Source organism: Coffea arabica, chromosome 9e, assembly GCF_036785885.1.
Source record: "Coffea arabica cultivar ET-39 chromosome 9e, Coffea Arabica ET-39 HiFi, whole genome shotgun sequence".
Taxonomy (NCBI): domain Eukaryota; kingdom Viridiplantae; phylum Streptophyta; class Magnoliopsida; order Gentianales; family Rubiaceae; genus Coffea; species Coffea arabica.
The window spans coordinates 32,802,959-32,820,067 of record NC_092327.1 but is presented as its reverse complement, the minus strand read 5'-3'; the positions used below and the strand labels follow the sequence as shown (position 1 = coordinate 32,820,067).

Sequence of the window (17,109 nt, the reverse complement as noted above, 5' to 3'; positions counted from 1 at the left end):
CAATGAACATTATCAGCCAAATTTAAAGATCTTTCCGTCTGAGAAAAAAAAATAGGGTTAACTTACATAAAGTAATTCTCAAAATTTTTGTGACCCCATATCAGGCCAACACCCGCCTGTCTCATTTTAAGGGTTAATAATTACTTTTTAAAACATGAAAAACCCAAAAAAAAAAAAAAGAAAGAGTTTGAGTAACCAAAAAGATGTTGTTTAGGAGAAGAGCTGAGAGTTGGTTTGTTTTGTTATAACCGTTATTCCGTTAAGTTAGAAGCACGGAACTACATTTGGACGGTTCAGACTGAATCCGGAAATAAGCAGATAAGATGGATTGTCACTCTTATGGAGTTGGAAGCAACTAACGCAAATCGTTTGTCTCCTCTGTTGATTTCCTGTTATCTGATTTTCACTCTTTCTCTCAATTCTTACCATAGCAGGAAACTTGAAGAAATTGTGGCAGTCCTCTCGGGCTAAGCTTGAAGAAAGTATAGCATAGTGCTTGTTCAATTAACATCTATCAAGAAAGAAGAAATACTGATTTTTGATCATCAGTATGGGAAAAAGAAGAATAGAAATCAAGAAAATTGAGGACAAGAAAAAAGCAACAAGTTACATTTACTAAGAGGAGAAAAAGGCTGTTCGAGATGGCTATGGAGCTAGGCCAGAAATATGGTGCTGAGGTAGCAGTTGTGAGAACTCGAAAAAAATCATGTGTGTGCTTTGCATTTATTTTATTTTATTTACCTTGATATTAGAAATATTACATATAATGAATAAGTGGTTAAATTAAATGCCTAATTGAATTTTTATAAAAATTGAGAATTTAGAAATATCCTGATTTACTTAAGAATAACGGTGTAAGGGGAAGAGAGTGTGAGAGATTGAAAATTTTATTCCTTATTTAAAATTTAATACATGTTCCATTTTCTTTTATTTATTACAATACATGTTTAATTATTTCTTTTCGTTAACAAATAAACCGGTAATACATTAGGAAATTGTATCACCTATACCATTAAATATCAGTATTAGTTAGAATTTATTGTTATAAAAATAAATAATAAAATAAACATGGAAAAACACTCGTTTGGAAGCATGTAAATGCCTAATATGTACAAGAATTAAATGTTGATTTTCCCTGTTAGTTAGAAACCGAAAGAAACTACTAGTTGTCTACCATTAGAACCGCAAATGGGGAAATATACTAGTACTTACTATTGCCTTCTATTAGGAATTGAGAATGGTATACAATCTGCGAGCATCCTTTATTACTTTCTATTTGGAACCGAAAGAAACCAATTCATTTGTTGTTGTCTACCACTAACCACCGAAAGAAAACTATCTTTACCTTCTTAAACAATAAGACCCGCGAGATAAATAGTAGAAAGCTTTCTTTTTTCTCCAATTGCAAACAACAGCAAACAAGACATCATGCAATTTGGAGGACACTTGTCCTCATTAGCTAGCCAAGTAGCATGCAAAAGTAATTTTGGTCGGTTAAGAGGCAATAAGTAGAAGCTAGCTGTAGTTCATTCTTAGTCTAGCTACCCGAGAGATATTAAGAGGAAAAAGGAGAAAAAGACCAAATCAACCTTGAGTTTCAGTTGAACTACCAAAGAACTGAGGAAAGGACAAACATTTGGAGAATCTAGAACCGAGTGGAAGTAAGGCAAGCAATGCTAAACAAGCTTGGGCGGTGCTTGAGAGAAACCAAAGGAAAATTCCAAGCCAATGGTCTGCTAAATACAAGCGGTTACCGAAAGGAAAAGTAGAAAACTATCTGTTAAAATTTGGGCGGTGGTTGAGAACAAAATAAAACTTTAGTTCGTCTCTTTACCAGGCCAACACCGAGAGAAACAGAGAGAGGGAGAAAAGAGAGCAAGATTGAGAAAGTGAGAGAGAGAGCCTAGTGAGCTTCGTCATCAACTAACCAAGGATTGGAGGGAACAAAGCTGGAAAGGAAACTGATTTCGTCTGCGATTCCTAACACGTAAGGCAAGAGGTAAGTTTCGTGAATAACACTTATATACTGAGTGTAACTGAGTATATGTTTAAGCTGCAAGTTGAGTTTTAGCAGAGGAAAGTGAGCTTCAACTGAGGGAAATTTCTGGTTTGAAGCTCAAATGATCCTTGACTGAAGCTGTGAGAACTGAGTGATGATCAACTGAAATTGCAGGCTGTTATCAATGGAAAAATGGAAGAATATTATAGGAAATGCATGGAAATGTTTATTTCTGATATTATGTAAAGTTTAGCCGTAGAAACTTGTGAAAGTTGGAACCTTGAGTTAAAAATAAAGAAAGAAAACTTGCTGGAATTCTTTTAGCTTATCCGAGTGGGGAAATAGAAAAGTTGCAGCTGCCTTTTATAAGTAATGACTCTAAAATTCTGTGTTAATCTGTAAAATGTTGGATAACACCTTGATTTCTCCATGCATGAGAAATTTGAGCATAAGATTGAGGGATTTAGTAGAAGAAATTCATCTTCATTTATTGCCTGCTGCTATACATCAGATTTACAGCCGAGAGAAGATATAAATCTTAGTTCAGCTTTTCTTTTGAATTTTGGTTATAAATTTCCATGTTTTGTTAAGGTTAACCTGTAGTTGAATAATCATCCCCTGCATGTTTAGTTGGGGCATGAAAGTGAAAGGAAAGACTTGAGAAAACAACAAATGTTGGACCGTTACACTGCTAGAAAATTTAGTTGGGGAATGCTATAGCTGATAACAGCTTTTGTATGTGATTTTGGCCGAATAACATGCTGAAATTATGAGTTATTCACCTTAGTTCATGTTGAACAGAATGTATACTAGGTGACTAATATTTGAGTAAGTGAAAGATGGAATTTGTTGAAGATTTAGAAACATTTGATCTAAAATTCTTGCTTTGGCTGACCGAATGTGTGAAGAGATGAAGCTCTCAGGAAACTTTTGAAAATTTATGTTAAATGGTTGTGAATTTATATGGAGCATCTTATAGTATCTTGAAACTATTTTACAAGTATTTTAAAGAACTTAAAACTGAAAAATTAGTAAAATTTAAACGAGATTTAAACTATTGGCAAGTTGGAGTCTAGTTTAATCCAAAAAGAAAAGAATGAAAAATCAATTTGCCTTAATCTTAGAGTATTGGATAGAAAACGGTTTAATCTTAGGTTAAACGTTTTATAAGACTATAAACTTAGTATATGTATAATTCTTGATTAAAACAATTAAGTCAATAAGTTTCAAAATAAAATGATAAATGATAAATGATAAATGAATATTGAATATTGAATATATTATATTTGTACTTTAAAGTCAAACTTGATTTTAATAGTTCAAGTGATAAAGTAAGAACAATAAGTGAACATCTACAAACTATGTATTTGATTTGGAATTATTAACTTGTCCAGGAAGTAGCTGTGAACCAGAAAATCGACTCGAGACTCGAGAGTAATTTATTTGGATATTTGGTGAGTGTTTCCGAATTTACGTGTTTAATTGTTTATGTGTACTTGAGTGAAATTATGTGACAAATGAACTTATTATGAAATATTGCTAAGTGATTCATTGCAAAGTGTATCTCAATTGTTCCTCGCCTTCTAGGTCGGAAGTGTACTTTATCGCACTTGGCTTAGTTGAGTTTGAAGGTTGATAATTGATCAAGTGATATTGTAAGTGCGCATGACTGTAAGCCGTGTGTGTACTTTATCACGCCGGCTGAATTGGGCCCCAAAACCCTCTGTTCAACGGACTATTCGAGCCAGCAAAGGGCTTGGTCGGGTAGGACGGTAGCTTTGGGTAAGTGTTTTGGTATGCTCGAGTATTACCACGGAGTAGTAGATTACTGATATTGATATGGCCATCCAAGTGAGGGAAGTGTTTATTGTTTTGGAGGTTATAAGGAGGAGTTCGGCGGAGTGTGTAGTGCATTGAAGTGGCTCTAATGCGAGCACCGTATCCTTTTAAAAGTGATTGTTCAGTGAAGTGTTTCCTCAATTGCTAATGAAAGTGATTGTACAGTGAAATGTGCACTACTTGCTTAATTATAATGATTCATGTGATTATTAAATGTTACTTGCATGGAAACCTCACGGGCGTAAGCTCACCCTTTTAACTTTGTTTTCCTTACAGGAGTTGGAGATTGAAAAGTGATTGGATGGAATTGGAAAGTTGTTTTGGGAAATTCTATCACTATGTGTATATATATTGGAGTCACGTTTTCTTTCGTATTTTAAGATGGTTGAATCTTTTGTTTTGAGTTGGTGTGATATTAAGAATGGATATTTAGAACAGGTATTTTGTTTTCTTTTATTGGACAAAGTTATGTTTCAAACTGATTGGAGATGTACTTAAGAGTGAATGTTCAGTTGTCCAATGGTAATGTTATCTCTGAAGTTAATGTGAGTGAGTGAATCCTGACGAGAGTTAGGCAGGCGATCCGCTAACTTCTAGGGTATGCCCTAGGAGAAGGTGGGGTCGTCACAGCAGTGACCACCAGGAGTAATGCTGGCAATATCTTTGCCTTTGGTCATCCTTCTGTCGACTCCATTGTCCAGTGCTACGAAGAAACCAAGGAAACTGAATCATCAGCCACAAAAAGAGACAATGATGTTCATCAAGAATTGTAGAATCTGCCTGAAGATGATCTTGATGAAACAGAGGAAAGCCCTGATGATGATGATGATGAGCAGGAAATGTCTGATCGTGTGATGGAAGTCAACAAAGCCAAATTGTCATCTGAAAATAGAAATGGAGATCAAGATTAAGTACATGATGTGGCTGAAAATGATGATATAAGTGACATAGAAGAATTCCTTGATGATGATGATGATGATGATGTTGATCAGGAAATGTCTAATCATGAGATGGAAGTCAAGAAAGCCAAATCATCATCCGAAAAAAGAACTGAGGATCGACAAGAACTACATGATCTGCCTGAAGATGATGATGAAATTGAATTAGAAGATAGTCTTGATGATGATGACGGTGAAGATGATGATCAGAAGAATACGATGTTTGATCAGATGGATTTATCAATGACATTGATATTGCCATTGCCATTGAGGACAAGTGCAGAAAAAGAAGATAAGAGCCCTGGCATGATGATCAGGCAGAAGTCTGAATCTGGAAAGGGTTTGGCTATTAGTTTGCCTGCAGGGGGAAGCCAAAAGGATGCTACTGATCAACAAGTACAAGACACTGGGAATGTGGTGAAAAAGCAGGGGAATTCAACTGCAAACTCAATTATGATGCCCAACTTGATTAGGGATGTGCCCCCAGTTGATGATTTGGAGTTGCATGAACTTCAAGAAGGTATGGCTCAGCTAGAAGAGATGAAAAAGAAAGTAACAGATCCAATTAATCAGATCAGGAAGAGCAGCGCTGATTCTTCTGGTGACTTCAATAAAGATGCAAGGACCTGCAATGGAGAACTGACTAGGAGTTTTAAGTCTCAACCTTTTTTTTTGACACGGTAGTTGAGAAATAGGTTGATAGAAGATATTTTTTTTTTTTTTTATAACATGGAAAGAGCCATTTTGGCAATGAACTCAGTCAGAGATGCAGCTAAGATATTAGGTAGTCATCTATGGAACAATTCGAAAGTGTAAAGTTCATAAGATTCTTTTATGGATCATGCTTTGATCAGTAGGCAACGGTTCATTGTAGATCATGTCTAATCAGTAGGCAAAGTTGAAATAATGAGGTTGTATTGCACTTTATGAATTTTGGTCAAGTTGGTTTTCATATTTCTAGTTCTTGGGATAGCCCAGAAACAATATTGCTGCAAATTCTGTTCTCTCCTAAATGGAAGGTACATTTATTCCACCCTTCTTGACATGCTTCTTTAAATCTGATGTTGGAAAGTTCTTTGTTTCTACAATATCAACATTGTCTGATTGAATTTGGTCGAAATATTTTATCTTTTTTTCTTGTGCGGTTTATTTTTGTAGGGCAGAATTATTACTTTGGGTTGTATTCTTTCTGTATCTACCTCTGATTCTTGATCTTTACTATTCTTCAATTGACTCATATACAACACTAATGTATTCAATTTCTTAGTTATGTACCGACATGGAAATTATCTTCAATAATATGATTTTTTAACAACAATTCATTAATGACTTAAAATTAGCTCAGTTTCTTCTGAATCATAATAAATTCATGAGTATAAATGTGTCATGATCGGATCATCAGGAGGTTTGATTTAGTAGTAGTTTAATTTGTGGTAGAGTAGTCTTGCAGCAGCAGACTTAGTTTTATGCCCGTTTGATGTAATTCTTCACTTTAATTAGCAAGTAATTAAGATCCACTGCAGATTAAAAACCAATTTTAATGAATTGTAATGAGTTAGTTAGTCATAAAACACTATAAAGTATGAGTACAATGTATATACATATATATATGTATGTATGTGGCTGTGTATGTATGTATGTTTGTATGTTTAAATTTGAGAAGTGTTCACAACCTTAGCCTTCCTCTTAGCAGCCAACTCTCTATTATTTTTCCTAAGTTTTTGAATCATTTTGTCCCTAATAAATACTTTCAAATATTTTGATTGGATCCTAACATAAATATATCACTTAAAAACGAAAGTTTAGAAGCCTAAAAAGAAATAGAGCACTCATAATTCAGCATTCATGATTTGCAAATTTCATCGAAAATATAAACTGCATTAAATTAATGAACTTATTTTTTTGCCCTCGATATTTAGATTTTTTTTCTCTTGCGAGTGTTTGCAGATGATTTCTGCAATAAAAATTTTAACAAAAAAATGTTGTCTTAAAAAGTGATCTATTTATCGAATTCAAAGTGGACAAGACCTTCTTTTGTGTAAAATATTGAAAGAGGAAGGTTCTAGAGAGGTGGCTGTAGCAATAGTAGGAAAAGGGAGAAAATAAAGACTATCTCTCTAGTTCTTTTCTCTCGTTTTTATCTAGTAGTAAAAAGTAGCTTAGTTCTTCATCTTGTAGGTTTAAACAATGGAAACAATGGAAGAAATCTTGATGTAAATATGTGGTTTTGATGCCAATGAAGACGATGAAGATTAGAGACTTTGTTCCTTCACTTGAATGAGCATTTCTTCTTTCTCACTCTCTTTATTGTTTCATTAATGCTTAGTTATATTAAAGACATGAGTTTACTAGTTTTATCTACTATAGCTAGATTCATTTTTTCTAAGGATAGATGAAAGTATATATGCCTTGATTATGGTCGAATATAGTTGATCTTTGCTACAACTTATACTTGCTAGTTCACTTATTCTTGTTTTAATTACTTGTGAATGCTTGATCACTATTTGCAAGTCATTATAGCTGTTAATCTATGAAAATAGTAGACAATGATGAAAATGGAATAGGTGGAGCCTAAGGAGTAGGCATATGAAAGTAGTGGTACACTTAAATGGATAATTTTGGCATTTCTAAATCTAAATTAAGTTTTCACTTTAAATTTCACCATGAAAGTAGGGAACTATAGTGTGGGCTAAATTCGGTTCATTGGCGAAAGTAAGTTCTGACGGTTTGAGTAAAATGCATCCTTAGCAAAACAAGTTTATTAGTGATAATTGATCATTTCATCCATAGTTAGGTGCATTTAGTGGATTCTATACCCAACACCACTTGTGTTTAGTTGAGTTTCTTCAAGTTTGTTAATTTCCTTGCATTGTTTATCGTTGTTGTTATTTTATTTAGTTTTAATTCTTGATTTGTTTAGATAATTGAGTTAGCTAGAAGCCTTAGTAATTGATAAGTGATTCTCGTGGGATAGACCCTAATTCCTCCATATTACAATTAATGGCCTACATACTTGTAGTTAGCGAGGTCTTAGGTATAAATTTGGAGTGTAGGTTTAAACCTTGTTAGAATGAAATTTCATAATTTGTATGATACATTTTCATAGTTATGTGAACTAAGATATGAATTTGTGTGAACAAATTACACACACAAAAAAAGTATTTGTGTGTCTAAGATACAAAGAGATAATTTCCAACTCGGCAAATAGATTTTTAAGTAGCTAAGTATTAGCTAAACAACACAAGTATATTGATAAATTCCTGTGTTAGTAAGCATAGAGAAACTGAGTACAAAATATTCGTACCCAAGAACTTTTAGTATCTGTTAACCCTGAAGGAATATGATGATCACTATTAAAGCTTTTAGATGTAGAGGTGTTCATGGATAGGATAATCAGTCCATTTGCAATTTCACTGATTCTAATCACATATGTCAGTTCAGAAAGATTGCATTCCATATCTTAACCCAATTCAACAGGATAACTAGTGACCAGTTAAACTGTAGGATAAGGTCTGGTACACATGGTAATTTAACATTCTTCTACTTATAGAAAATAGGAATTAGATTAACAAATCAAACAATACAACAATTTTTTCCAATGAATAAGAGTTTTTAATTTTATAACTCTAAAAAACTATCAACAAAACAAAAAATCAAAACATGTTAGATAATTAAAACATCGAATATTCTGAAGATTTGTTTTCGTTTTCTCCATTTCTTGAAAGTTATCAATTTATTTTTTTAATAAGGATAATAGGTTACTCCACAACCAAATATGTAAGCTTTAAAAATTAAAAATAAAATAATTAGCAGAGTGATGAAATGGATAGAATTTACAAGAAATTAAAATAAATTTTGGAAAGAGACAAAAAGCAAAGTAGCGGAGTAAATGAAATTAGTGGTCATGGATGTAGGAAATAGAAAAAGTAAATGAGGTTCAGTAGATAAGTTTATAAGTTTTAAGAAAAATAAAATGTATAATGGTCCTTCTAAGTTAAATTATTAGTGAATGACTAAATAATTATGGGTTGAGGTTACAATACTGGTTACTCTATCAAACCTTACATTATATATATGCAGGTAAGTTCAGATAGCCGCAATTTTTAAAAATTGAAATCTATACTCTAACATAATTTTTTAAGTAGGTTTGGATAAGTTAACCATTTCAAAAATTATGGGTTAATTATCTTATTTTTTGATTTTGATCAATTTGATTTTCTCGATTACTCACTTTTTCGATTCTTTTTGGACACCCCTATCGAGACGTGTAAAGCAATCAATTGAATGATGCGACAAGTGTTGACAAATGACAAGTAAAAAGACACGGAAGAGATTTAATTGCTGCTTCCATGGGTCTTCAATTGCGTAAAAATAATGATAATGTCAGTTCAAATATATGAATCTGAATAAATAAAACATCCAGTTTACTCTAACAAATATGAATAACGGTCAACAAATAATTTTTCCACCTGAAAGTTTCAGTCAACCCGTACCAACAAGAAGACCTAGGTAAAGGAACTCCTCCAAAACGTGAACCTTACTTGTATGTGACACATAATTTATAAACATGAACAATAATGGCATCTTGATCTTCAAATCAAAGGGTATAGGGTTTTTTTTTTTAATCAAAGGATTTTAGTTGAAGGATTTTTAAACGGGTGCTCAGAGCACTCATTAATATACTTATATCGCACCTAATTTATTGTGTAAATGTACAAATTCACATTTATTTCAACCCCTAAATTTGGATATTTTTGCAAGTTTATTATGCTTTCACCAAAAAGTTAATGCTTGGAGACCCCTCCTAAACGATTTTATATATGTAACTTTTTTTTCTCTCTTTTTATTCAGATCCATTTCATTTGCTCTCTGTTGACAAAAAAAATATAAATAAATAAACCATGCCTATTTAGAAGTATAATAGTTTTAGAGTTATATTTATTATTTGATAACTAGATTCGAATTAGTATCAATGTTGGTTTAGGAATGTGTATGGTATTTGTATTGGAATAGGTTTTATAGTTCTATTTCTGTATTTAAGGAGTTAAAGTTGAGTTTGTATTATAGAGAATTGTGATGATATAGTAATAAAACCGTTCAATTAAGTATTAATCTTTGGTAGTTCTGGTTATTGATATTCATCAAGAAAGAAGAAATAATTCCTACTGATCAATATGTTGAAAAGAAGAATGGAGATTAAGAAAATTGAGCACAAGGCCAAGCGAAACACTGCATTCAGAACCAGGCGAAAAGAGCTGTTCAAGATGGCCAGTGAATTTGGCCAAGATTTTGGTGCACATGTAGCGGTCGTCACCATCCATGAAGCGGGCAATGTTTTTGCCTTTGGTCATCCTAATCTTACATCCGTTGTCCAGAATTATAAAGAAGCTAAGGAAGTTGAATCATCTAAAAGGGATGATGATGATGATCAAGAAGTAGTACAGGAAATACAGAATCTGTCTCCAGTTGATTTTGCTGAAACAAAGGAAAGCACTGATGATGATGAAGATGAGAGCAACTCTGATGGTGAGATAAAAGTTAAGAAAGGAAAATCACTATTTTGGAAAAGAGACGATGATCATCAAGAAGTTCAATATATGCTTGGTGATCAGAGAAACAAGTCTGATCAGATGGATTTCTCACTACCTCTGAGGCATAATAAAGTAGAAAAAAATGAGAGCTGTGGCATGATGATCAGGAACAAGTCTGAATCTGGAAAGGGTCTTGCACTTGACTTGCCTGAAGGAGGAAGCCAAAAGAATGATGCCAATCAAGAAGAGCAAGATTTAAGGAAAGAGGTGAAAACGCAGGGGCTTTCAACTGTAGATTCAAATATGATATGGAGCTTGTTGAGAAAATTGCTCCGAAAATTGCACCATGTTGAAGATTTGGAGTTGCATGAACTTGAACAACTTATAGCTGAGATGGAAGAGATAGAAAAGAAGATATTGGATCGGGCTAATCAGATCATGAGGAGCAGTGCTGATCCTTCTGGTGACTCCGGAAAAGATTCAAGTATCTGAAATTGAGAACTCATTAGTAGCATTAATTCTTTAGTTTTTTCGTTTGTTGTTGCTTTGAGAGTTGAAAAAGCAGGGGATTTCAACTGCAATGATTTCGATTACATATGCAGCACAGATTATGATTAGTCATCTTTTGACAAATTCGTAGCGTAAAATTCATCCATTCTCCCCCTTAAAAGTTTCATCAGTTTGAAGGTAGTTCATTTGTTTCTCATGGAAGCTAGTCATAACACCAGTAGTATACAGTTATTTTTTTATGCCTAAGGGCATTAATTTGCAACCTAGCTATCAATGTAATAGTAAAATGCACAAAGGAAACAGTTCAAGATGGTCTTTCCCACCTTCAACCAAGATAAAGGACTGTGCTACCACCAATTAAGGAACAACTTTAGAAGTAAGACAAGCTGTTAAGGTCAAAGGGACTTTTGGCTTGTTACTGAATTAAATTCAAGGCAAATCAAGTTTCTGCTACAATGCATTGCATTTTTAACATTCTATTTTATGTTAATATCCATGTCTAAACAACGCTTTTTGGATGTTTTAGTCTAATTCACTAACTTTTTCTTATTGTATCATCAAGAAAAATAGTTTTTGAATATCTCATAGCAGCGTGATGGTATTTCCCAATCTAGTCATCTGCTATTTAACCCATTCAATGATGCTCCATCCAGCGAATGCTCATGCATTATCCAGCCACCTTTCACCCTTATTGAACCAGAATTCGAACATAACTTAGCATCCTCCTTGAACCAATTTTCTCACCAGTACTCATATCCTCAACTGGGTACGATTTCGTTTCTCCGTCCCACGTCCCCAAACCAGTCGTTCTCCCAGCTTTCTTGGCACTCAATCTCGTCAACTTGGCAAAAACATAAACCATTCTTTTCGTACTAGCCCCTTTTTCGCTATCATCATAGAATTGCCAACGAACATCATTATCCCCCAAAACATCCCATGGTTCTGCACCGTCACTGTAAAGTATCTTCTCCTTGATATGGTCTGTTTCATCAAGTTGGTTTGTAACCTTCAGCCAAAGTAGGGAAATGAGTTCTTCCTCACTGGGTCTAAAACGAAACCCTATGGGAATGATATCAGCCATTTATGTATCACTGTATATGTTTTCTTGTCTTCTGTGAGAGGCGAATGGGCTAGGTAAATTATTGAGGTTAAGGAAACGTTAATAATCCTTTTTACCAGAGGAATGTATACTTGACGTTGACGTTGGTCGTTGACTGTCAAGTCTTAAAATAATATTCCTAAATTGCCCATTGAACTTGTGAACCTTCAAATTCCGGTGTTTGATATGATGAATAGTTTTTGGGGGTTAATTCGACATTGTACCCTTCAATTGCAACTGAATTTTCATTTTGATCCTTAAACTTCAAAGTGAGACATTTAAATCCCTAAACTGCAAGATCTGTCCCACTTTAGTCACTAAAGTGTAAAACATGTTCCATTTTAATCTTTGAAGTATAAAATTAGTCATACTTTAGTCCCTAAGGTATGCCCATAAAATCCAGTTCATTTCCTCAAAGATCTTGCTTAAATAGAACAAATTTTATAGTTTGGGAACTAAACTATCCCATTTAAAGTTTAGGAACTAAAGAGATAATTTAGGTATAATAAAAGGATGCACAGTGGAATTAATCCTAGTTTTTGGTTACGATATCCAAAATGGTAGGAAGAATTTTTTTTTTGTTTCAATGTCTAGTATACAAATAGAATAGATAAAATACAATTAATACAAACTTGACTTAATTATGCTGGATTTATTTATAGAACATACCATGTTTTATTGCTTTCATTTTATTTGTTCTACTATGTTATTGGTTTATTTATGAGAAAAATTTAGTTATTTTTTACTTTCAGAATAATTGGGGATTGGTACTCAAACTTTTCAATTGTAATATCTGATTCATTGCAGCATATAGATTTTTTACATTAAAGTTTTGCATCGGCAAGTACTATAATTAGCAGTGTAAAATATAAATTGCATGAATCAAAACAAATATGATAAATTTTTTATTTTTTAAAATACTCTCATTTTTATGTGAAATTTAAAAAAATTTTCCACACAATTCTTCAAAGTCAAAAAATAAAGTATTTAAAAGGATATGTTTGCTAGTAAAACAAAAAAATTTATTTTAATGCAAGAAAAATTATTTATTATAAACATACATTCAATTACTAATTCAGCTCACAAATACCCTAAGATATGATGAGTTAGTAAAAAAAAAATAGATTTACGAGGATAAATTAGACGTCCTACTATTTTGAATATTTTGTAATAAAGTTAGAAAGAGTTTTTCCTAGAATTTTTTTTGAATTTTTGGGATTCTACCGAAAAAAAAAAGTTAGAACAAGCTATTCAGAGGAAAAGAACTTTCCACTTAAATAATCTATATCAAACTTGGAATGGAATAGGCAAATTATAGAAACCCCCTCTCTTTTCAGGCCATTACTATGTACCAAATAGTTGCTTATATCTTTGTCAAGCCCTCAAGTAAGCAGCAGATTGACCCTATGATACTAATACAAGGTTTGTGAGTGTTCACAAAAAAATAAAAATAAAAATTGTTGAGATCAAAAAAGCCATCAAAAGGGATGTTGCATTTTACGTATACAATGGATGGTTGTGGGTTTTTTTTGTGATCATGGTGTTATCCCATGTATGGATATTAACCAAAGCAGAACAAATGTGTTGTGTGTGAAAGGGAAGAATATTATATCTTTTGAAATTACAAGGGACTTTCTTGTAAGTTGGCTTAACCACAAGGGCCTTTTTAGCATTTTACCCTTATATATATTAGGGTACCTTTGTCATTTCATTTACCCACGTTAGTTTCACGATTTTTGTCACATTTTCAATTTAATTCAAATCAGGAGGTGTCAGATTGTATGTTTTGAGACAACGGGGAGCTTTCTGGTATATTTACTTAATCATAGGTGACTTTTTGTTTTTAACCCATTATCAAAATCTAAAACCAATTTTTTAAGAAATGATTTCAATAAATATACACAAAAAATTTTACAAATATTTTTCCTATTACTTGCACACACATCAGTACGTGCTTGAACACTAGTATAGTTTATATATGACAAGTAGATATTTTACGTGTTTTTAATGTGTTTTATTAGTTAGTTATGGTATGTTTTAACTACTTTTATAGCTAATTAACTAGGATTCTAGTGAAAATATGCATTTTGTGGTTTGAAGTGTGAAAATTGCATTTCTATGGATTTTAAGAGTAAAAACTTCATGTTTTTGTAGTTTAATGATTCAATCATCAAATGGAGTGATTGGAGAAGATAATTGGATGATTGATGATGGTTAAAGTGATAAAAAGAAAATATGAAGTGCAAAAGAGGAAATGCAATCAAGAACAAAATGAAGCAAGTTTCACAGCTTTGGCACCTTCTGGTATTTTGGCTATATCTTGAGCTATAAGTATTGGATTGAGGTGATTCTTATACTATTTTGAAGCTAAGAGATAGATCTACATTTGGTATGAAGATATCGAAGTCCAGTTTAGTTGTTTTCCCTATCAAAAAAGTCAAAATACAGAAGAGAAACTCTGTTGTTGAAAGCTGAAACAGAGCACTGACCAGTCTTTGGTATTTTGGTTATATCTCGGTCCGCAGAACTCCAAATGGGATGATTATTGAGGCATTGGAAAACTAACTCAAACAGGTACAACTTTTGTGTTTTGTACAAGAGCCAGTTTGGCCTCCATCATCGAGAAAATGTCAGTTGAAGTGAGGTCAAGTGCATAGAAGTGAAAACGCGACTTGGCAATACATGGGTTGTAGTCACTTATTCTCACCTGATTGCTACAATTTACTCTCATCAACTTGCCTTACTTTCACACAACTTTTTCAGCTCAATTCCAGCTAGCAATTCCGGCTGTATCTAACCAAGAAAGGGTGAAAAGTTGGAGAAACAACTCATGAAAGTTTTAAGAGTAAAAAATGTCAAGTAGAAACAACTCATTTGGCTCTTGAATCTTCTATAAATAGCAGCCTTTGGAGATCATTTTCACAACTTTGGAAGGCTAGAGAAACTTACCAAAAATGTAGCTTTTACTAGAGTTTCCTTAGTTCATTAGTTAGACTAGTATAGTATAGTTAGCGTAGTGTTTCCTTCTTGTACTTGTAGTTAGATTTGAATGAAGATTGGAGGAACAAAGATTGAGAGGTTGATCTCATGTGATAAGGGTGACATCTCTCCTATCACTTTCTCTTTTGTATTTAAATTCATGTTTAGCTATAATACAAGTTTGGATTTGTTTTTATTCATGTTTTGCTAAAGTGTATGTCTAGAGTTATGGATGAACTTGCTATATTTTGTTAGTGATGTTTATTTGGTTATCTGATGATGTTATTTTGAGCAAGTTATTTATCACTTTTGATTTTCTAATCATGATTAACCGGCCATTAGTTGTGATTATCTAAAGGTGTTAAGTTTGCAATGAGAATTGAAATTTAACACTAGTTCAAGAAATTGATAAACCTAGGGAGTTCACTCACGAGAGTAGAGGTCCACCTATGTGGCTTTAGTGACTTGTTTCATGTAATTTCATAGAAGAAAAGAGCTTGTAGTTAATTTCATAACCACGAGAATCGGTATGACTTAGTTACAAGTATAGTTGATTCACTACGAGAGTAGGTTTCACATACATTCGGAAATTACGCCATAATTAGCCAAGATAATATCATTCAAGTAACCGGTAATGTCATTTAAAAGAGTAGTAAGGAATTCCATATCTCTAGGAGTTTTCTAGTGTTAATTTTATTACTTTTACTTCATACTTATAGTCTAAATAATAAAGGAGTTCGAAAAATATTGGTAGTTGAAATCTTTCCTGTGGGATCGACCCTTAATATTCTATACTCAATCGCAACTCGTATACTTGAGAAAAATCACGTGTGGGGTATTTAAGAGTTTATAAATGTAAAATTTACTTGCAAATGAGTTAATTATATATGTATACCCCGCGCACGTCAAGTTTTTGGCGCCATTGTCGGGGAAGATTTGTCAATATCGATGCTAAGAACAACTTTATTAATTTAGACATTTTTACTTGTTTTTGTTGTGTCTAGTGTATTAATTTGTTATATATAGTGTCTTGTTGAGTCTTTATTTGTATATTTTTATATGTTTCGAGTCCTCTATTTTTCTTGACTAAACTTGTTTTTTAGCAACTTTGAAGACATGTTTAGGAATTCAAGGAGAGTAGAAAATATGAGGAGATAATGCATGAGAGAAGGAAGATCGACAATGGATGGTTACTACGTGCAAAACTCTTTAAATAGAGATAACCAAGAAATTACTGAAGGTATGCCGTTTGAAAATGGTTTTAGGAGTTTAAAGGCTAAACTTGATGTTATAATGTTACAAGTTCAAATGGACACCATTATGCATGAAATTGAGTAAAAGAGGAATGTTAATACTTTTAATTCTTATCATATGATTTGTGACTTGTGTGGAGGTTATCATGTTACTCATGCATATAGACAAGCACAAAATATAGATTATTATGGTGAATTTGGGCATTATAATTTTGTTTTGATCAATGCAACTCTAATCAGGGAAATTCTTATACTTATGGTTGGGATAATCAATGTACTTATAGTGATTTTTCATGTTTTTATGATTACCATCCCAAATGTGTCTAATATGACTCAAAACTATCTTGAAAATTGGCAATAGAAAGGTTAGCTAATGCATCTTCACCTTTGGAATTAGAAAGTGAACAATTAGCTAACGATTCTAAGTTATCTTGGGAATTAACTATAGAAAAACTAGCTAATGCAACCTCCGACCATTTTGATAGGGTTGAGGAAAGAATAGATGAATTAACTTCTCATTTTGGTAGAATACAAGAACAATTACATGTTTTGTGTGAAGTTATTTCTTTTAATGATATGCAAGTTGACCCTAGCATGAATGGTGAGCATGTGTGCAAGTGAAAATGGATTGCATTTTAATGAAATGATGAATCTCAACTGTGTTTCAATGAGAAAATATCCATTTCACATGATAGTACCTTTGGAGCTAACCTTGAACCTCAAGAGGTGAGCCTTAACGACTCATTTTTCATCTCTCTTGAGGAATGTATTGAGAATATAGGTTCTAAAGGTATTGTTGCCTAAGAAAACCATGCAGACATTCCTTTGATGAGTTTTCAAGTGATACACATTCAAGGTAATATCTCTGACTCACTTGAGATTGGTAAACCACTTCCATCTCTCTTATCATTAGAACATGTGACTTTTGCTATTAAGCCACCTTTTAATGATCCACCACGTC

The 17,109-nt window shown here is 33.0% G+C and overlaps 2 protein-coding genes across 3 annotated transcripts; one reads left to right on the top strand and one right to left on the bottom strand.

Moving 5' to 3' along the window:
- Positions 1-1,519: 1,519 nt before the first annotated feature.
- LOC113709292 (uncharacterized) lies at positions 1,520-11,013 on the top strand. 2 transcript variants are annotated; one of them, XM_027232019.2, is made up of 3 exons: positions 1,526-1,999; positions 3,394-3,453; positions 4,115-11,013. In XM_027232019.2, exon 3 carries the CDS (start codon positions 9,951-9,953, stop codon positions 10,797-10,799), a length of 849 nt encoding a protein of 282 aa, XP_027087820.2. In that variant the 5' UTR covers positions 1,526-1,999; positions 3,394-3,453; positions 4,115-9,950; the 3' UTR covers positions 10,800-11,013. The 2 variants fall into 2 exon arrangements, with proteins under 2 accessions (XP_071922183.1, XP_027087820.2); XM_072066082.1 differs by lacking the exon at positions 3,394-3,453 and having other exon boundaries at positions 1,520-1,999.
- A 492-nt stretch (positions 11,014-11,505) lies between these two features.
- LOC113709842 (NAC domain-containing protein 4-like) lies at positions 11,506-11,898 on the bottom strand. Its single transcript, XM_027232696.1, has one exon. The coding sequence runs from the start codon at positions 11,896-11,898 to the stop codon at positions 11,506-11,508; it is 393 nt and encodes a 130-aa protein (XP_027088497.1).
- Positions 11,899-17,109: the final 5,211 nt, after the last annotated feature.

Bases quoted from the DNA above. Each gene is read 5' to 3' on its own strand.
- LOC113709292 (XM_072066082.1), top strand. From the start codon at position 9,951: ATGTTGAAAAGAAGAATGGAGATTAAGAAAATTGAGCACAAGGCCAAG.
- LOC113709842 (XM_027232696.1), bottom strand. From the start codon at position 11,898: ATGGCTGATATCATTCCCATAGGGTTTCGTTTTAGACCCAGTGAGGAA.